This window comes from Callospermophilus lateralis, chromosome 3, assembly GCF_048772815.1.
Source record: "Callospermophilus lateralis isolate mCalLat2 chromosome 3, mCalLat2.hap1, whole genome shotgun sequence".
Taxonomy (NCBI): domain Eukaryota; kingdom Metazoa; phylum Chordata; class Mammalia; order Rodentia; family Sciuridae; genus Callospermophilus; species Callospermophilus lateralis.
In genome coordinates this window covers 23,563,952-23,586,691 of record NC_135307.1, presented here as the reverse complement: position 1 = coordinate 23,586,691, position 22,740 = coordinate 23,563,952, and the positions used below count along the sequence as shown (strand labels likewise).

General features: G+C 32.5%; 1 protein-coding gene across 2 annotated transcripts in view; it reads right to left on the bottom strand.

The window, feature by feature from the left end:
* Nucleotides 1-22,740, bottom strand: part of Cep128 (centrosomal protein 128) — a 387,702-nt gene that overhangs the window by 345,534 nt on the left and 19,428 nt on the right. The window contains exons 3-7 of one of the 2 annotated variants that reach the window (XM_076848049.2): nucleotides 18,635-18,781; nucleotides 15,340-15,495; nucleotides 13,414-13,500; nucleotides 2,396-2,522; nucleotides 1,247-1,362 (exon numbers count right to left, since the gene is read on the bottom strand). In XM_076848049.2, the coding sequence (XP_076704164.1) occupies nucleotides 1,247-1,362; nucleotides 2,396-2,522; nucleotides 13,414-13,500; nucleotides 15,340-15,480 (471 nt within the window). In that variant the 5' untranslated portion in view covers nucleotides 15,481-15,495; nucleotides 18,635-18,781. The remainder of the gene's footprint in view (nucleotides 1-1,246; nucleotides 1,363-2,395; nucleotides 2,523-13,413; nucleotides 13,501-15,339; nucleotides 15,496-18,634; nucleotides 18,782-22,740) is intronic. The other variant, XM_076848048.2, reaches the window with a different exon arrangement.

The window sequence follows — 22,740 nt, the reverse complement described above, 5'->3', positions numbered from 1 at the left end:
GTTAAGATGTTGTTCTGTGCTCTGGATTTGATTATATAGTGCATGCTAGCAAACTGCACCTATCAAAAAAGAATATGCACCCAGTTCAGTGGCACATGCCTATAAAACCAGTGGCTTGAAGGCTGAGACAGGAGGAGTGCAAATTCTTTTTTTTTTTTTTTAAAGAAAGAGTGAGAGAGGGAGAGAGAGAGAGAATTTTTTTTTTTTTTTTAGTATTTATTTTTTAGTACTTGGCGGACACAACATCTTTGTTTGTATGTGGTGCTGAGGATCGAACCAGGACCGCACGCATGCCAGGCTAGCACGCTACCACTTGAGCCACATCCCCAGCCCTGCAAATTCAAAGCCAGCCTCAGCCACTCAGCAAGGCACTAATCATCTCAGCAAAACCCTGTCTCTAAATAAAATATAAAAAGGGCTGGGAATGTGGCTCAGTGGTTGAGCATCCCTGGGTTGAATCCTCAGTACTAATTTAAAAAAAAAAAAAAAGAAAAGAAAGAAAAAAAATATGCTCAAGGAAATATTTTCTAAAAGGTGCTTTCTAATTCATCTGGTTATATTTTACCTTTATCTCACATTGTAGCCAACAACAGGTACAGATGAGTATCCTAAGACAAACATCAAGCACCTAATCCTAAAACCACCAATACAAAGATGTCAAAACCAGAAATTTTCCCTAGCCATTTTCTATACACAAGACAACAAAAGAAATAATTACAGCTCTGCAGAGAACTTTAGAAAAAGAAGCAACAAAAGAAATATATTCATAAAACTAATACTTCAATGAATGATATCAAGTACGAAATGTCTTACTTAATAGAAAGTAGCTCCATTAATGATTTAACAATAAGAAAAACACCAATGGTGGAAAAAACAAAAATCAATAGGTCAATCACACAGGGACTAACTTGCTCATATTTGTTCAAATTTAGCAAAATAGAAAGTAACTGACTTAGGAGGGCTTTCAAAAGAGTGAGTCACCAGTAGAGGAAAGGAAACAAAACATGTCCAACTAAACTCACTTTTAAATCATCTATAAAATATAATCTTCCATAACAAAATTCAAAATAAATGTGTGATATGATTCGTGCACTAAAAATAAAGCAATTTCTATATTTTAAAAGAAAAAAGTACAAAGTTGCTGATAAGCAAATTCTTAAAATTCAGCCATAAAGTTCAAATGTTAGTCACTTAGATAAAAATGTAAGGAAATGCCACACACAAATTACACAATGGCACAAAGTACCTGAACCATGTCATCAGTATCCCGAACAAATCGGACACCAGGTCTGGGTCTAATTCGCTTATTACCCTGTGAATCATAGTCCTTGAGAGGCGAGGTAGGTGGAAATCGGTGGCTCTCTTTGCAAATGAAAGAAAAGGAAGGGTATTAAAACACTGAGTGAGAAGAAACAATATAAAATTTTACATCAGACATGTAAATCAGATGCGGATATATACATATGACCTTAACCCATGCTACTCCCAAGTGCCATGCTGTACCCATGAAGTTCCACTAATCTATCTCTTAAAGCAGACAAAATGAACAAGAGAACCAACCCGGTAACAGAACATGCCAAAAGTTCCAAGTTGTTTATACTTCCCAAAGAAGCAACATTAGTTTTTTCTTATATAAAAATAGTTTCTAAATAGAAAGCTTTCATGACTCTCAAAAGTATAATTTAATCCTAATAAAACAGTATTTTAAAAATAATAAATTAATCTAACATCTGAATAGTGCATAAAAATCAATGAAAACCAAGTAGATAAAAATAATATTTTAAATCATTTTAATCATTACTCTGGTGATCATCAGCAATATAAACAATGCAAGGCACTGATGTTCAATCCATCTAACCACCTCCCTTCACAACAATATGAATCTTGGTGCTATGGGAAAGCAAAAGTAAGATTACTTATAAGGAAACTAAGTATTTTATTTTATAACTTTTAACCTAGGAATTGTTGTCTGGTTGCACATCAAGGCTAAAATTCACCTGCTGCCAACAGGTATCATATTATAGGTTCCCAGTCAGATGTTTGAAAAATTATTATGCTAGGACAAGATTATTAACCCAGAGAGCATGCCACATAGTAAATCTTATTTGTGTCTTTGTTTTGATTCTTTGGTAGTAGATAATCAAATACAAGCTTTGTCAGGTAAAGCTCCAGGTAGTCTACAACCTGAGAAAAACAAAACTAATAGAATAACAAATATCCTTTAATAAATTCCTAAATAGGCAGTATAAAATTCTTGAGGACTACATGTTCTAACACCTAATCAGCATGACACTGTGTATGTACTATATTTCTCCAAAGACTAAATGTCTTCAACATGTACTTCAAAAATATTTCTTATGTAAAAAAGGGTCTTCAGAATATTTTACAAGTTTACCTGTCACAGTACCACCATCAAGGTCACTTGCACTCAGACTTGTAACAGAAACGCTTCTCCCTCCTGAGTTTCTCAACAAACGTTGACTTCTTAGCTGGCCTACTGACTGTTCCAAGTTTTCTTTTAACTAAATTAAAGAATATAATGAAGAGTTAAGTCTTTTTGAACCTCTTCCAAATACAAACAACTACAGATTTTAAAAGCCATTTCTGAAATATCTGGTTTCACAAAGAAAATCAGTACAAGAGAAATTTTGAACTAAGTTATATTAGGAAATATAAAAACTGTGAACATAATATTTTAAGAACCAATGCAGACAACTGGTTTTAAATAGTATCTGTCACCACCTATTCCATCTTTCTACTGCCAGAATGTGGCTGAGATATGTACTATCAGGGCTTACCAACCAGATTGAAGTGTCTAATTGCTGTATACCCATAAGAAAAAGATAAAAGGCCAACACATCTGAACAAGAAGAAGCCTTTCTTCCTTCTAAACATCCTTTCAGAATCCAGATTTATAACAAAGCAGAAACTCAACAGTTGTCACAACGATACTGCTATTGAAACAATGTACATTGCCCAACTATATCAGAGTACCACTTCTATGCATTCAAATTCTGCAAATTCCAGTACACTATAGGGAAAACACAGGACTATTAGCACACACTAGAGACCACTGTGGTCCAAATGTTCTCTTCAGCTCATTAGGGAATCAGCCAGCAGTAAACACAAGAAAACACCTTTTTAAACCTAAAGAGCTACAGTAAATAAAAGCATGCTAAACATTGAGAATAACGATCCAAGTTATATAAAACTACAGATCCAAAAAGAAGATCTGACTAACACCCAAAGAAATGGAAATAAAGTGTAAAGATGAGAAAAAAAATCCACAAACCCAGAATTGCTGGAAAACTTTTTTTCATTATTATTGGTTGTTCAAAACATTACAAAGCTCTTGACATATCATATTTCATACATTTGATTCAAGTGGGTTATGAACTCCCATTTTTACCCCGTATACAGATTGCAGAATCACATCAGTTACACATCCACGTTTTTACATAGTGCCAAACTAGTGTATGTTGTATTCTGCTGCCTTTCCTATCCTCTACAATCCCCCCTCCCCTCCCCTCCCCTCCCATCTTCTCTCTCTACCCCATCTACTGTAATTCATTTCTCTCCTTTTTTTTCCTAACTGCCAAATTGCTCATTTCCTTGGCAGTTCCTAGAAAATTAATCCAATTCAATCTTATCTACCAATGCCAAGAGTAGAACTTGCCAACATCCTTTTTTATGTGGGCTTATTTGCTAATAAATCCTAAACTATAACTAAAAGTTGATGAATAAAATAAATTTATTTACACACACATGCCCTGCTATTAAAAAAAAAAACAACATTACAGAATGTACAGAAAAATATTATAGAACAAGAGAAATGAGACATTATACCAAAATCTAGTTCTAGTCTTAGAAAATTAATGTTTCAGAAACAAGATAAAAATTTAGGAAAACTAATTGACAAACTAATTTTAAAGCTATGAAAAGATGTATACTAAGCCATTGGAGATGTACAGTCTGATATAAAGCCCCCAAAAAATGAAATGTAAAAGTTAGAGGAGTGAAATAAACACTGTTTTAAGGTACTCCCACAAGTCTCAAGGCAAAAATAGGTCCCACACCTAAAACATAAACTAAAAATATAATAGAATTAAAATCCACACTTGAAGTTGTAAAAACACAACACTGTACAAAATCTAATTATGACATAAGAAACCAATCTGATAACTACTAAAACACAAAGCAAAGAAATAAAGGGATAAGATAGAAAGACATAAGAAATGTTTTAAAGTCTTTAGGGTTATAACTCCTAACTAGGTGCAAAGTCAAACCAAACTTAAAATTAAATAAAAACAGTAATACTAATAAAACTCAATTTAACACTAATTTTCTATGATAAATATTGCTATTTTGTTGAAACTAAAATCAATTCTCAATCCAAGACTGGTACTGGCTTTAATAGTACAGAGTCTTTTGAGTCTTATATGACTATCTCTCTACCTGCAAAACAGGAAACATGCAATATGCTATGTATGTTGCCACTTCATCTTGACATAAAAACAAAATTTACACATCTATTCTTTTACCTCTGTTCTTTTTGATGTTACACTAAAACAAATTAAATGTTACTACTATGTACCAGTATATGAATACAAGTAAAACCTGGACACTGAAGTTGAACGGAATACTTGTTGATAAGGCAGCTCATCCAAATCATCAAGACATGTTAAAAACATTTAGAAGTTGAGTAGGCCCTTCTATCCAAAAATGAGGCAATTTGAGTATCATATCAACTGCAATGAATTAAAACATTTAAAATATGCATACCATTGTAAGTTGATAATCATATTGGGGTGGGGATTCATTGGTCATCACTAGAAGATACTAGGGAACCTATCATTATGTTAAAAATCAGTAAATAAAATATTTTTTAAAACTTTTTTAAATTATAACTAAAATAAAAATATCTATTTTTTTAAATTCTCATTGAAATCACTGAAACCCATATGATGTCTCTTATTTGGAAAAAAAACTAATTTAAAAAAAAATGTAAGCCAGGAACAGTGGCACACATCTGTAATCCAGATACTCAAGAGGTTGAGGCAGGACAACTGCAAATTCAAGGCCAGTCTGGTCAACTTATGAAGTCCCTGTCTCGAATTTTTAGGACTGAAGCTGTAGCTAGTGACAGAGCACTTGCCTAGCATGTGTGAGGCATTGGGTTCGATCCTTAGCACCACATAAAAATACACAAATAAAGGCATTTTTTCATCCACAACTACAAAAAAAAAAAATGTTTTTTTAAAAAAGGCTGGGTGTGAAGCTCAAGTGGTAAAACAACCCTGGGTTCAATCCTCAATACCAAAAAAAAAAAAAAAAAGGTAAGCCAATCCTAATGAATTGTGAGGGATGGCATATAAAACTCGAAGGATTGACTACATTATAAACTAAATCTATGACAGGAGGTCTTCTGGGCAAGAATGGGGACTCCAAATAAGAGATGAGAGCATTAAAAACATCATAACTCAGAAGGTCCAAAGGGAAAGCTTGGCAGTGTGTTCCTCAGCTAAACCACTTCCGCTTTTTCTATCCACATCTTTCACACTCCATCCAGATGATCACTTTTTCACATACTTTATTTTGAGAGTGAAATAAGACAATGTATGAATATTATGCTAAGTGAACTAAGCCAACCCCCAAAACCCAAAGGCCAAATGTTTTCTCTGATATGTGGACGCTGGTCCATAATTGGGGAGTGGGGGAGAAAGCATGGGAGGAATGGAGGAACTTTAGATAGGTCATAGGGAAGGGCGAGGAAGGGAGGGGGAATGGGGGTAGGAAAAACAGTGGAATGATATGGACATCATTACCCTAAGTACATGAATGAAAACACAAATGGTGTGACTACTTTGTGAACAATCAGAGACATGAAAAATTGTGCTCTATATGTGTACTATGATTGAAAGGTATTCTGCTGTCATGTATAACAAATTAGAATAAATAAATACATTTTAAATTAAAAAATGGAGAAGTGGAATGCTTTTATCTAGAGAAGACATTTAGAAAAATCTGTAGTTCAAAAAAAATTATTTCACTAAATTCCTCTCGCTGCGTATCTACGGATTCTTGAACAAGGCAATTAATATTCCCACTATCAGCCTTTTCTTCAGAACTCCACATAGAATTTCTCCATAATATGATTCACATTTCACTTTCCACCATTATCATTTCTCATTTCTCTGCTGCATGTTCATCTTTGCTGCCAATTTTATTTTGACTATTTTTGTAAAATTGGGTTTATCATTGGAAGACGAGGAGGTAACAAACCACACATTTCGTTGTTAGCAACCAATCCTCAACAGACTGCAAAAGAAGTGATCTGATATTTACACAGTAGTTTTGGACTAAAGAGAAAGCATCTAAATCTGTAAGTAGTTGCTTACAATTAATATACCATGGTAACTGAAATTTGAATTGTGTTGTTTGAAGACTGGTGTTATTTAACTATAAATAATGACATGCATATACATTAAAACCATACAAACAAGGACTGCCTGTATGTACTTCTCAGAATCCTCAAGTAGTTGCTCCAAGCATTCAATAGAGGTTTGTAGTCAATACCCTGAAATGAAAGAGTATACTAATTCTGTTTTACCTGGGACTGAAACTCTTGCTTTTGTTTATCCCCCAACTTTACTTTAGTATATTTAACAACTATCTAGTTTTTTAAATAATTTTTTTTCTTTCCAGAGAATAGCAAGCTACTTGACAAGTCCTTAGAAAAAATATCAAGATTGCATAAAAAAAAAAAAATCAGTAAAATTTAGATTCAATAAGGCAAGATGGGAAATGGCAAAGAACCACATAAATAAACTTCCTTCATCAATATCAGTAACTATTTCATTAATAATAGTGTATCTCACATATTTACATTCTCAACAAAACCATCCTTGACTAATTAGGCTCATGTGGAGAGAATGAAAAAAAAATCAACATTAAAATGTCATCAGGCCACACATGATGGCACATGCCTGTGACCCCAGCAACTTGGGAGGCTGAAGCAGGAGGATCTCAAGCTCAAGGCCAGACTCAGCAGCTTAAAAAAAAAAAAAAAGAAAAAAAAAAAAAGAACTTGTATCAAAATGAAAAATAAAAAAAATTAAGCAGCTGGGAATGTAGCTCAGTTGTAGTGCACCCCTGGGTTCCATTCCCAATATAAGAAAGAAAAGAAAGAAGGAAGGAAGGAAGGAAGGAAGGAAGGAAGGAAGGAAGGAAGGAAGGAAGGAAGGAAGGAAAAAGAAAAGAAAAGAAAAGAAAAGAAAAGAAAAGAAAAAATAAACAGTCATTAGGAACCTCTTTAAAAATGCCCATAATTAACTACTTTCACAAAGAGACCATAGCGGCAATACACTAAAAAGCATCTATTATACCATATACTAACTACCAAATAAACATCAAATTAGCTCCTACACAGATGAAAAAGATAAATTCAAAAACAGAACAACTTTGGTAAAAACTAAACGCTACAATTTAAAAAGTAGGCTTGAACCACTCAATGATTCTACTTAGTTTCTTCAAAAATTGTTACCACATATTGTCCTTTATTTTCATAGTAAGAAAATACAACTTAATACAACTTAAGACTATACAGAAGGGCATGAAAATTTGGTCATGTATAAATAACTGCATTCACTTAGCTGCATAGTCAAGCATGAACTGGAAAACCTAAATAGTTTGTCTGTTATTCATCTGTCAATACAGAGGCAGTATTCTGCAAACATTCACAATGTATATAGCACTGGTGACCAGGAGGCAGTTTGTATTCTAAATTTAGATCTAAAATGTTGACATAAAGAAATGTAAGTATAACATTTATAATTGTTAGAGGTAAGTGGCAAAATCCAAGGCAAAATTGGAGGGGAGGAGAGGTCATCTTAAGAATTTGTCAAGAATAATAATGTTATCATTAGATACTTTTATTATTAAATATTTTATACTTGGCTTTCCTTCACTGCCTATTTCTTCAGAACATCAAGATCGACCTGGTAACAGATTACAAAATACACTGGTTGTAGTAACTCGTTAATTTTACCAACACTATGTTCATTCTTTATAATAGTTACCTTTCACTGGTAAAGTTTTTTTTTTAAAAAAAAAAAAAAGGAGATAAGTAAAAATTTTTATAAAACCAAATAGGTGCAATGTACTGTTTGCCTATCTTCTGGTCCCACCATGCTAAAATACATTTTTTAAAGATTGATGCTATCTTATATTTTATTTACCAAAAGATCACTAGTTCCAATTGTTGTACCTAACTTCTGTACATATAAAAACATGAAACATTAGAAAAATAAGAAATATAGACTCATAACATCTTTCCTCAAACTTACGAACTCCCTTTCAAATGATACACTATTTTAAGTACTTTATTTTACAATGAAATCCTGTATATTCAAAGCCCTACATGTCACTTACTCTAAATATAATTTTTGAAGAAATTTTTATTAATTTACATAAAATATTTAAATGTCAATAGTGATCACTCATGGAAAGTGGAAGGAGCCCTTAGTACCAATATACTGTACTTTAGGAGGATAAATAATATACTGTACTCACAAACATAAATGCTGGAAGCATTATTGGGTATGTTAATTTAGCATATTGTTTGAAGTCAAATAATCACCTTTTACATGTTGCAACATGTGTTAGTCACAGCTATAGGGATACACACATAAACTGAAGTCATGCCCAGGGAGTTCAAGGAAAGGAAAATAACATGTATTAAGTAAGTATAAAGTACCAGGGATCTCAAGTTAAAAACTAGCAAATGCCTGATAGTAGAGATCATCAGACAAATTAAAGAAATTCGAAGATAAATGCTTAGCAAGTAGCCAAAACAGTATGAGCTCTTAAGTAAATGTTAGTTATAATGAAGTATATATGGTTATATTCACTTTTTGAATGAAGAAACTCAGTCTCAGAAAGGTTTATTAGTATCTTGCCCAGAATCACTGAGGTAGTTTCTAGAGGAAAGATCAGGATTCAATTTCAATTCTGACTCCAAAGACTACATGTTTGTTTTTGTCCCGTCCCCTCCACTGGCCTCAAGGCAAAATTTTGGAAAAATTACTCTCCTGTCCAGTAGATTCATGAGAGACTTGGGAATGAAATTTTAAACAAGTGAACTTAAGAACCTAATTCTAAAAATCTGAAATATGTTTACAAAAGGATGGTTTTTAAAAGAATTTCTTTGGTTAAAATTTCTTAGCCATACTCTTATTAGTTAATATTAAAGTTATTGAAAAATTATGAACAGTTATTATCTTTAGACAATTAGTGAGTTAGTGAAGCTCACCCAAAGCAGCAGCAGATAACTCAACTTTGCAGTAGGATAAATGGCTAGTATCTATGTCAATAAGTGCATCTGACAAATGAAGCCCATTAAATAAGAGGAAAAACCTGGACTTTATTATTTAATATTCAATATTCTTACAAAGTTCGCATACCAGATGGCGACATTCTCCTACTCCAAAGTGAAATTTTAATCAGAGTACTTAACTAGGGAAAAAAATCACCTATTAAAAGTCCCTAAACTCTAATTTGATATTATTTTTTTGGTCAATCTGTACCTTAAAAATGAACTTAATTTGCTGCTTTGAATCAAGAGAACTGTATTTTTCTTTTATACCCAGTATTAACTACTTTAACCTCATCAACTTCAACACAAATTTCTACTGCACAAGATATTAACTTTTTATGTTGAATATTCTTTCTTCAGGGCATTCCATTTTTATAGCATTACCACAAGAATTTACCCTGCTCTCTCATGAACAGGAACATGCGGTACTAGAAGTATTCCAAGCACTAAGCAAATCAATTGCACAGTTCTAGCAGTAGTCTAACACTAAGAAGCATAATTCATTCCAAATCTTTATAGTAAGTTTTAAAATAAAACCTTCACATATCTTCTTTGGTCCAAATGTTCTCAAACCTCCAACAAATTCAAAACATTCTTGATGCCAAAAGACCCAAAGTCACACTATCCAACTAACTATGATTTGTTGACTAGAATAGCTACAAGAAAGGTTAGTGAAAAATCAATACTTGTTTCCTAGGAAGAAGCAGGTAAAGTCAGTGCTGGTACAGATAACTCACAGACTCCACCCCATTGCTTAAAATTGCAACTAGACACGCCACCTGTAGCAACACCTCAATACCAATCTTAACCTCACCACCTGACTTATTCCCAATTCTTTATCTATACTTCTTCCATCTAACTTTCATTCTAGACATTGTACCAGCTATAATAATAATGACCTGTGAGACAAAGGCCTTCTGCTTTATAATGATGTAATTTCCAATATCTAGTTTCTTAATGCACAATTATATAACCCTTCAAACTTTAAATCTAAAGCCCCAACTTTTATAAATATGAATCATCAAGATTTGAGTAACTATGACTGATGAAGTAAATGAATACTGATACTGGGTTCTGACACAAACTCCTACCTTTGCTACACTTGCTAGACCACGGGCAAGTTAGTGACTGTTCAGTGACCCAGTTTTCTTATCTTGAAAATGAGAATATTAATAATATGTCTTATAGCCTTGCTAACAGAACTAATAGCTAACATACATAGAGTGTAGGGGATACACTATTGAGAGACTAGTACATTGTTGTCAAAAGACACTTACTTTCACTATTTGGGAGAAATTCCCAAAGAGACTATGAAAAGTTCGGTATTCTAGCACTGGTCAACCCCTCAGAGAAGAGCCTTCACATATTGTAAGTAATGAATTAAACTTATGGTTGGTGGCTTTAAAGATTCAAGGAAACAATAGTGAAGTCACAAATATTTTAAAGAAAAGTAGTCCAAAAATTGACCTAACATGATCACGGCAATTAGACTTTACAAGACCAAAAGGAATAATTTTTACAGTAACCTTGATGGGAAATAATCTCAGGAGAAAAACGTTGCACAAAATATTTATATTTCTAAACTCTTTCCCTCATACTTTGATAAATTATGCTCACAAAGTTAAACCCTAAGAAAATTAATATTTAAGCAAATATATATCACTATCTCTCTTTCCTGAGGTTTAGCAATAAAATCATTTACAAAATCTAAGTTAATAAAAGTTCCTATCTTCCCCAGAGCAAGAGAGTTGATTTCATTTTTTAGGAAATATTTTTATATTTTATAAGAGAAATACTAATTCCAAGGAGGCAATGAACATTTAGCACGGTGAGTTTTTGTTTTTGTTTTTAATGACTGAGCATTAGCTAAGTTTAACCTATCACAGGATTTAAAAAAAAAAAAAAAAAAAAACATGTTCCACAGCAAGAGGATTTGTTTGATTGCAGAACACACATTGATTTTCAAAAAGAAAGAAGAAAGATGGTCAATTACAGTAGGTATTTGAAAGACTTGAAGACAATTAAGACTCACATAAATCACATGATAGTTGGCACATTACATGTAACCATTTTTAGGCATGATATATTTCATAACAATAAATATTATAATATTGTGAAAGCAATTTTCAGTGAAAGGCCCATCAGAATCACTTGTAAGAAATATTCTTTCTCAGTTATGTCTCCCCATAGGTTATGGCAGGTGTTTCCCCTTCCTGAAAGTAACTTCTGAGTAGCAAGATAAAAATCATTGCTACATTGAATGAATATAATATAAAGCATAGTACTTGGATATGCTGGAGGAAAAATCATTGAGAATCAACTGTTTTAACAGAACAAGAATTTGAAGAAACTGTGGAAAAACAAGACTAGACTAAGAAACAGCCTGAAGCAAAAACAAAGACTCTGGCTCTCCTGAGTCTTATTTTTTCTATGAGTAGCTTTGCAGTCAATGTACTTACAACTCAGATGGAAATAAATACCTCTGAGATAACTTCCCATGAATAAAACCACTCCCCAGAAAGTTCAGCATTAGTCAACTCTAGCCCCACCAGAGACTTAAAGCCACAGGAGAACACATTTTGTGCTTTAAATGCTTGTCTGTACAGAAATTTCTCTAATACATAATTTCATTTCCCAATTGCACAATTCAAAAGAAATTTTCTATTATAAGTAAAACTCTAACATTCAACTTGACAAAGTAGGATTGTTCTGTTACTAGTTAACAATAAATGTTTTCAATTTTTCACAAATAAATAAAAAGGCAGAGATTATTAATTAACTTAAATCAATTCATGAGCTACCTAAATATATAAATTCTACCGCTTCAACTACATCTTAAAGCATAAGAATTCTCTAAGAGCAAAAAATGCCCAAGTTTATTTTCCTTTTTGTTTTTGTGCTTTCATAGTTCTGGGTATTGAAGCCAGGGACTTAGGCATGATAGGCAAGCCTAAGTTTATTTTCTAAATGAAAGTAGTAGAAATCTTTACCAGAGAAATATGTTTCCTTTTGTACGGGCAATTAGTTTCTAATTACAAGCAAATGAGTATGACTATACTTTTGAAGAGGATAACAAGTCAATTATAACTTGACAGTTATAACAATTCAGTACAGCAAAGATACATAAAAAATAATCATTATAATATATTAATCTTATTACAGTACATACTCATTAGAAACATGAAGGAATAAATTTAATTAGTTTTGCAAGAGTATACAGAAGATGAGGAAACAAATTCCAAAAGAAGAAAAAACATAATTAGAAAAATGAATATTAATTAATATTAAATATTTATTCACCCAAACTGGTGCATCTTTGAAAGGGCACTTTGGAAATATCCAGCAAACTTTCAAATGTGCATACTCTTTAACCTATCAATTCTACCTCCAGGTATCCTACAGGATTACACAAAAACATGTGTGAAATAATGGTCCCTGCTACATAGTTTACTGGATACATCCATACTTTGGAATATTATATAACTGTGAAAATGAAGGCGGTAGAACTACATAAAATTATAGGAATAGTGACAGCATAACTTAATGAAAAAGCTGCATAGCATTATATTTTATACTGTTCTATTGTCTAAAGCCATCATATGCATGCTTGTAACATGCATAGAAAATGCTCTGAAAGATATACAAGAAACTACCAAAATTGTTACCTTTTTGGAGTGAGACTAGAAGAAACTTTTATTTTTTTAAACAATGAACATGTGTTACCTTAAAATTAGCCACCCTTAAAATGTGTATCTTTCCATGAATAATATTTGTGACCCAAGTTTAGAACATTCTGTTTACTCATGTCCTAAATTCTCCCATCTCTGACATAAAGCTTTCAAATTCAATAGAATCTAATCTATATAAGCTATCTGGCAATCCGATAAGATAACCTAAATTTAAACTATAAAATAGCAAAGCAGCTTAAAAATTAGAGCTATTCACATTGGTTATCTCCTTAAGCTTACATCCCCAATCTCCAAAAACTACTCCCAAAAAGCTAGGTAAGCAATAATGAAAACATATGTGAACGTTCTCACCTGTTCGATAGCACCCGCCTGTCCATTACTAAATTCTCGATATTGCCCAAGCATCTGGTCCACTTGTCGAAGATTCCGACTGGTGTCCTTGATAAAGAAAACAGACCCTATTAATTGTTCCAAACACTGTTTTTCCTAATTGATCTGAGTAGTATGTTAAACACCTAAGCCAATAGTTTGTAAAGGGTATAATTTATTTCACAATTAAGTCAGCTATCAATATACTTCATAAATATCAAATAAACCTTAATTAACACCATGGAGGAAAAAAACTCAAACCCATCTTCAATTCATGTGTGTGAAATCTAAAGCATATAATTTAAAGCCTTATCCAAGAGTCTATAAGTTAACAACAAACCACAAATTGAAAAGAACCCTAATTATCAAATTTGTGTACGTCTAATTCACCTCCTTTTCATAGAAAAATAATTGTGAAAAACCAAATCCAATAGACTGTGTATAAGAGATGCAAATCATTAGGATTAATGTTCTTTAAAATTATTACTTCACCTCAGAACTTGGAGAAAAGAAAAAATAAGTATTCTTTCACCTTTAGCTATTAACAATAAATTTAGTTCTAATCATAAGAAAAACAGTTTCCATCTAAATATGCTAGATTTTCCCTACAACATTAATGGAGGCATCTCTTTCAAAAATACCTTCTTACCTAATGTGTCTTTGTGATGGGAAAGTACAAGGATTCATGCCCTAAACTTCCATTATTGTGTCAGTTTAAATAAGTTTAAAAAGAATAGGCCTTCTTATTTTAAATCAAATTGTAGCTTTTCCAGAGAAATCACATACTAACCCAAAACAAAGCCAAAATCCATGCTTATCCAGGCTAAGGCAAAAGTAAGAGATTCATGAATAGGAAAAAAATAATCTATTTCTGAGTTTTCTTTTTTCTAGCATGACTGTGCTAGCCTTCCCTCACCCTTTTCCCAAGTTCTTTATATGGAAAGAAAACTCACTGCCTAAGTCAAACTTTCAAACACTGTCTTAAGTAAGCCTCTAGATCAAAATGGTATCTCTATGTGTACTACTCATCCATAAAGCCGACTTCAGCAAGACCTCTCTAAAGGCACATGTGCACAAGAAGATCAAGGCTGGGCATGGTAGCACATGCCTGTAATCTCAGTGGCTCAGGAGGCTGAGGCAGGAGAATCACAATTATGAAACCGGCCTCAGCAATTTGGGAAGCCCTAAACAACTTAGCAAGACTCTGTCTCAAAATGAAAAATAAAGAGGGCTGGGGATGTGGCTCAGTAGTTAAGCACCCCTGGGTTCAATCTCTGGTACCAAAAAAAAAAAAAAAAATCTACTATGATAATTTCTTCTGGTTTCACTCCCACAATATTTTATATAGAAATATTGCTTCATTTCAGAACGTTCTTAACAACCTATCATGTATTATAATGGAACTCATCAATTTCTAAGTCCTATACCCCAGAACCTATGAATATGATCCTTACCATACTTGGCAAAAAAGATTTTACAGATGTGACTAAAGACCTTGAGATATAGAGCATTATTAATTGGACAAAAAAAGAAGTCACAAGCATCCTTAAAAGGAAAAGTGGGTGCAGGGGATATAACTCAGAGGTAGAGCACCTGTGTATCATGCTCAAAACCTTGGGTTTATCTCCAAAGACTAAACAGGTGGTCAGAAGGGCTTAACCTTAACATCCTTGTTGGCTTTGAAGATAAAGGGAGCCACAAACAAGAAGTGTGGGCGGCTGGAAAAGACAAGGGAACAAATTTTTTCAGACTTCTGACCTACAGAACTGTTAAGAAAACAAGTTTAGTTTTTTTTAAGTCTTCAGCTTTGTGGTAATTTGTTACAGTAGTAAGAAAATCAATACACTAAAACTATTTCTCAGCTCAAACTATTTAAAATCTATGAAATACAACCACTATTAAACTAACCTGTAAAGTACTTGTTATAGTGTTGACCTTCTCGGTGACTGTAGGATTACTTCGAGTTTCCCTATGAGTTGATCTGGTAGCCCATTGACTCAATCGGTCATGAAAGCGGAAGCGTTCGGAATCACTGGATGATTCTGCCATTGATGTACACAAATGCTAAAAAACAAATCCAAGTCAAGGTCAAACAGTAAAACACAGGAAAATATGAGATTAATGTAATGATTCACTTTTTAATATTTTTAGGTCTTTATTACATTAGCCCTCTGACATATTATAATTTCTACACAAATAGTTTGAAAATACAAGTCACTTCCCCACATAATTGTCCCTCCTATTTACGGTGCTTTAAGAGAACAATGACTGAATGGGATTTTAGTAATGTTTACCACTCTGAATAATAATTCCTTAGATATGTGCAGTGCTTCCAAATTTTATGAAGTACAGAGCTATTCTCTGAAACTAGGACCTGCAATTGTCTTAATATTAGACTTCTGTTTATAGCTTACTATGTGAACACGTCTCTTTAAACATAAAAATACTACAAGATACATAGTCTGTCCTACAATAAAAGAATCCCATTCAGTGTACAACAAAAATTGTACACCTTAATTTGAAATACAGAATAAATGACGTAAAAGAGATACAAATTTTATAATAATGAATACATAAGAAGATAGCATCTTCAACATCTCCACCAAAACAGAAAGTGAAACAGTCACAGAAAAATTTCATCAATAGAAAAATTCTTTAAACATGCCTTTTCTCTTTACTTCTATTATCTACTTTATGCATAAGAAAATTATTTCATTCAAGAAAATCTCAAATCTCAGAAACCTTATAATAGAAGTTGGAGAAAATAAATACATTTAAAACAAAGAAGCAGTGGAGAAAACTCAATTGATCAAAATTGAAATTTTATTGAACATTCCAATAATTTCATTTTCTACTTAGTGGAAAGTTAACTCAATCTTTATTTTAACATTAATTATTACAATCTTCCTAATATCTATATGGTCATTTTTTTTCTGGCTTATTAAGTACAGTATGATAAAACTTTTCTTTAATGACAGAATATTCTGGACTTTTTGGATCTTTATTCTGAATGTATCTTGGAAGTACATGACCATATACCTAAAGAGAAGATAGGGAAAATATGCTACATATGTATAGATCCTAGAATATTTAATGAAAGTAATATGATTTAAAAGATATTAAATAAAATTATATTAAAAAAAAACAAGCAAGAACTCTTCCTATGAGTTTAGGTTTTTCAAAATCTAATCAGAATCAATGGAATACAACTTCTTTGTATAGTTAAAACACTAGTTTTTGCAATCAAAAACTCATGCTTTGGGCTGGGGATGTGGCTCAAGCGGTAACACGCTCACCTGGCATGTGCAGGGCACTGGGTTGGATCCTCAGCACCACATAAAAATAAAATAAAGATGTGTGTCCACTGAAAACTAAAAAATAAATATTAAAAAATTCTCTCTCGCTCGCTCATGCGCGCTCTCTCTCTCTCTCTCTCTCTCTCTCTCTCTCTCTCTCTCGTTTTAAAAAAAAAAAAAAAAAAAAAAACTCATGTTTCTCCTCTGCCCAAGGCCTTTCAACTTTCTTCTACAACTATTTCCTCTGGTTCTTGTTTCTCTCCTATGTATAAATATAAAGGCATGGTGCTCACAGTGTTGCTCTCTCCCATTTAAAAAAAAAAAAAAATCTAAGGCTGAAGGTTGGCTTTCCTTTTCCCAGCTTATAGTAAAATTTGATAGAAAAAGAAATCTTAAATGTAAAGTTTAATCTTAAATAGAAAGTTTGTCTTTAAAATGTAGAAAATAACTTCTGAGTATATCTTATGGATCTCTGCTACATAATCTTTTATTCTAAGTCCTTTCCAACATTTTCCATTAGTGAAAGGAGAAAGAACCAACATTTCTGAGCACCTGCTATGTGGATGCAGGTAATATGTGGATGCCTATATAGAAAACCAATTTTTAATTCTCATAACAACTTTATAAAGTGAACACTATTAGCCCTAACTTATACAGGATGCTGAGGCCAAGAGATATTGAGTAACATGTCCAACTCCATACAGTGATATGTAGCAGACCCACGATGCAGACCTAAGACTCAGCCAGCCTTCTCTATCTTCAATAACGTGTTCATCCCACTATATTCTGCTATCTGTTATGTACCAAGAGTGAACAATCCTAATGGTTAATTAAACTTGATGAAGAAAATAACAGGCCACAGTTTATAAGTGTCTCTAGTACCCTCAGTTTCCTCTTATTTCATATCAAGATAAGCAAGGAAATATCAAGTACCAATATGAAATCTTAACTAGACACCAAGAAAAAAAACTAAGTGGTATATCTATGCTATATTTAATAAAGAGTACTAAAAACAAATCAAACCACTGGCCTTAGAGCAAGGGGTCTACATTTTCTGATTCTGTCTCATACATAAGAGAATAATTATGCATGGGATCAATTGAAATAATAAAATTTACAGCACAATAATTTTTATTTTAAAAAAAGTTGTAATTTGGAAAACTAAACTGAAGAAATCATCAAGCAGAACAGAAAGGTGATACTTAATAAACAATGTGTTTACCATAATGGTTGTTGGTTAAAAACAAGCAATAAAATAAACATCCTTGGGGACACTTGATTTTTCTAAGAGCACCAAAATTTGAATAATAATCATTTCTCTGAAGAAAACTTCACTGAATATAAATGGTCTATCAGACTCTTCCAGTGAGTAGACAATTTTTAGTTTTAACTTGACTAAAAATAGTTAAAAGTGAAATTGTTATGGTTCTTTTTAATATGGAAAATTGTCAAAAAAGTACAATACTAATATAATAAGAAGATATATACATTACTACCTATAATTAATTAACATTAATGATAAATATCATTCTGACATGCATGCTTCTAATTTTGTAAAAGAAAATGTTTATAACATCATAAATAAAGCCTTAGTACACTTCTACTCACTATTATTCTCATCCCACCTCCCCAGGGAAAACCACTAATATGATTTCATGTACACCCCTCATGCCACTTACATTTTTACCACAGGCATAGACACCACAAAGTTTTTATGATGGAACACATATTATAATCAATAGATGACTATCTAACAAGTGAAGATATGGAGCACCTAAAATTAACTCTAAAACAGAAAATTTATTTAAAAGCATTAAATAATTTTTTTTATTTATAAAAAAATTTTGAGACGATATTTATTGTCTCTAAATGTCACATAACACAGGGAAAAAAGTTCTCTCACTTACCCCAACTTGGATTACATACTTTTAACAAGATAGAATCACACTTTTCAGCATAAGTTTTACTGGTAAACACACACAAAGTCTTCCGCTATTAATTTCAATCACTTTGAGCCATAAAAGATGTTCAAACTCCTGCATCTGATGGAACTCCTGCAGAGATATCAAGAATTAAAGTGACATACATCTAAGAAATTTACATGGCTTTTTTTTAAGCAACCACGTAAGGATTTTAAATGATGTAAGTTTCATGAATGTTAAACTAAGGAAAATTAAAGAATATATAATAATAAAAACAGATTATTTTCATGATTGATAAAAATTTGGTATTTTCTTCAACTATTACTAACAACGCAAAAGGTCAAACGCACTCCTATAGCTAACTCAGTGGACACCTACCCTCAGTGCCATAACGCAGAAAGCAACAGTGTCAATTATATCCCTACCAAAAGATGCCAATCCATCATCAGCCAACAACATGACTGTTGATAGCTGTTGTACATTGTGTAGATGGAGACAGAGAAAAATAAATGAGAGTAGAGTGGCCACTGAGGTTGACAAGAGGTTCACACCAAATGATCAAAACCTAGGAAGACCATGAAAATAATTCCTGAGAACCCCTTAATATAACTAACTCAAAAAGAAAAGCACAAAGCAGTAATGTTTATACACTCTTCATTCATCATTAACAATGTATCATTTATACTACAAATTAAAATATGGTACAGTCTAATATCATAAGCAATAAAGACAGCTGACCTCATAAAACGTACTACCAGTAAAACCGTACCTAATGTATTAGACTCATTCAGTTTTCATCAACAAAAGCATACTGAGAGTGGTCACATCAGAAAACAAGTGTAACTATGAAAAAACCTTGAACCTAATAAGAAATGTAAATTAAACAATGGCATCACTTTCTAACCTATTATTTTCTTTTAAATAATAATATCTATGGACAGCGAGGTTACAGGGAAAGAGCACTCTTGTCTAAGAATGTCTCAATTGATATAATGCCTGATATCTGCAAGCAACTACCCTATCAAGATAATTACCATTGATCTAGTAATAATACTTTTAAAAAGTTCTCATAAAAAATCATCTGGAATACATACAAAAATTTATATATAACAATATTTACCCAAAGTTGTACTAAAGGGACAATAAAAATAACTTAAAATTTCAAAATATAAGAGAATGATTAAAAATACAGAGCATCCATATATTTTAAGAGTATAATGATCTTAAAATACCTTATCCTGTTTCTAGAGAATATTTAATGGCAAAGCAAGGAATAAAAGTATGAATTTCAGTTTTATAATAAACACTATGTTATCTGGATGCATATTAATTACCCTTATATAAATTTAGAGGCACAGGAAAGGGCAGGAATAAAGGAGAGGAAAATATACCAAAAGTATATTAACCATCCAGTGTGTACAGCTAATTTCTATTGTTTTAAACATTCCTGTACTTCATGAATTTCTATTGTTTTAAACATTCCTGTCTTTCATGAACTTGTATTATTATTGTATAATCAGGAGGGAAAATATGTTATTTAAAAGAAAGAAAAACAAGTATAAAGATCACCTTCAAAGATCACAGGTTAAAGGCATGGGGTTGTGGCTCAGTGGTAGAGCGCTTGCCTAGCATGTGTGAAGCAAGTTTGATTCTCAGCACCACATATACATAAATGAATAAAATAAAGATCCATCAACATCTTTAAAATTTTTTTTAAAAAAGATTGTAGGTTAATAGGCTAACAGCAGATTAACAAACTGGCAACCCAAATAATGAGTTAAAATTAAAGTTCAATATTCAGTACTCCCTTTTCCTTGGAACATATTTCATTTTCCTCCCTGGTAACTTCTTGCCCTTATATTCTAGTCTTCTGACATCTATCGAGGTAGGGCCATGTCTCTAGTTCTCACTAACTAGTCTGACAAAATGGGATCACAATGCCAGTCTCCACAGTTCATACTAAAGGGCACTGGCTAGCCACAGAAATCATTTATCATGAGTTTATAAGCTAATTTATAAGCTAACTTTTATTCAAGTTGTGTACTATTCTCTCTTTGTACTTATGCTAAAAGACAGTTACTAGATTAAAAAGCTGACTCAAAGAAAAATTCTAAAGGCCAGAAAGAACTTAAAAATTGAAGGACTATGTGAAAATATATTAATAGAAACTAATATTGCTTATGTAATCAAATTTTACTTTGAAAACCAAAAATGGTTCATGAGTGACATATAATCAATATTGTAATTTGAAGCCCAAAGAGTTATTAAGTATAAAAGCATCTGTATATACTCAAGGAAATTTTTAATCATTATTTTTAAAAGTTTAAAAGAAAAAGTTCAAATTGAGTGAGAAATTCATTCTCACTCAATTTGAACTTTAAACATTCCTTATGATAGAAAAGAATAAATTAATAAATATGAAGAATGATTGTGCTCTTGAAGAAAAATTTAACTAAAGTGAATTTTCCAAATTCTGGTTTTAGGTGAAAAAAGTCTTTCCTTCAATTAAAGAAAGCAGTAATTGATAAAAACAAACCTTGTCACTGACAAGAAAACGACATTTGTGCTACCTGTTTTTTAGACCTTTCCAGAGTCTTAAGAGGACTAAGATGTGTGACCTTGAATAAAAGTCTCTAAAATCTTAGAGAAAGCTCAGGGTCTGGAAAGCAGATGGTACAATTCTTAGAACAGTTATTTAGTTGTTCCCAACACATCAATATTTAAAGATATAAATATTGTTGTTTCTGCCTTAATGAAGCTTATAAAGAAGACATACAGCCACCAAAGCAAGTAGCAAACCCCCATCAATTCACTCCCACTGAGGATCTAAGACAAATGCCCACATGCAAACCTGAACACAGTGACCAGAGAGAGTAAAACCATATTCAAACCTTGTAATAAGAGGATTGGAAGAAAGCCTTTATAAACTCAAGTCCACCTCTTTTGTTATTTGACCTAAAAGAGCCATCAGATTGTCTTCATTATAATGATGCACATTTGTATGTATGAGAGCTATAATTTATTGATTCTCAAATCTCTTTTCCTCAGAGTCAGTTTAAAACAATTAGGATTTGCAAGCTGTTCCATAAAAGATAAGCACCCAACATCAGGGATGATATTTCACAAAGACTGACTAGTGCATGTTAAGTAGGTGATTGCTTCTATAGCCTCCATTGTGCCTCAGCAGTCCCTATCTATGGCAACTGTCCTCAAAGAAGATGTTCAAGGTAATGATGATGATATTTAGAAGGGAAATGGGAAGTATATTTTAAGCCTAATCATAAGACAAATTCAAATTTTAGAATGTATTTCTCAATGATTCAATAGCCAAAGGATTTGAGAGCTCTGCCTCAAACCCTTTCCATATAAAAATAAAATTCAAGTAAGATTAAAATCAACTGTCCAGTCCATCAGCCTGTTATAATTACTACATTAGAAATTACAGATCAAAGTAAACAAGTAAGTCACATTTTAATGGGAGGAATAAAAAGTATGAGAGTTATTTCATATGGTAAGCTAAGAAATAAGACAAATTCTAGAGAAGTCAGGTCAGGATCCTTCCACCCATCTTGAAAGAGTACAAGTTTGATAGATGGTTAAGATCAAGAAATAGAGTCCAGCTAAAGACTATCTTAGAGAAACTAGAGATGGCCCAAATATGTACATCTCTTTTACCTTTCCCATGAGCTTTGCTACCTTCATGTGATTTTTGTGCTCTGGCTTGCTATGTATGGGTAGGCTTTTAAAAGAATTATATTGTGAAAAGAAAAGAAAAACATTTAAAAGCTACTACTATAAAGGGGGAGAAAACAATCTTGAGCAGGAAGTGACATGGTAAAAAGGACATCCTACAGAGCTGGGTTTAGACACCATCGCAACCCATTAAGTGCACATATAAGCCAATGACAGTAGAGACAAAGAGTGGCAGAGATGAACTAAATATGAGACAAAGAATAAAAGATGAAATACAGATGTCTGATCCTGGTAGCTGGCTGGATTATGGACTACTAAAATGAGTAAGTAAGAGAAAATTATTGTAGGGAAACATAAATAGAACTTCTCCAAGTTTCAGGTAGGAAGGAAGAGTCAAT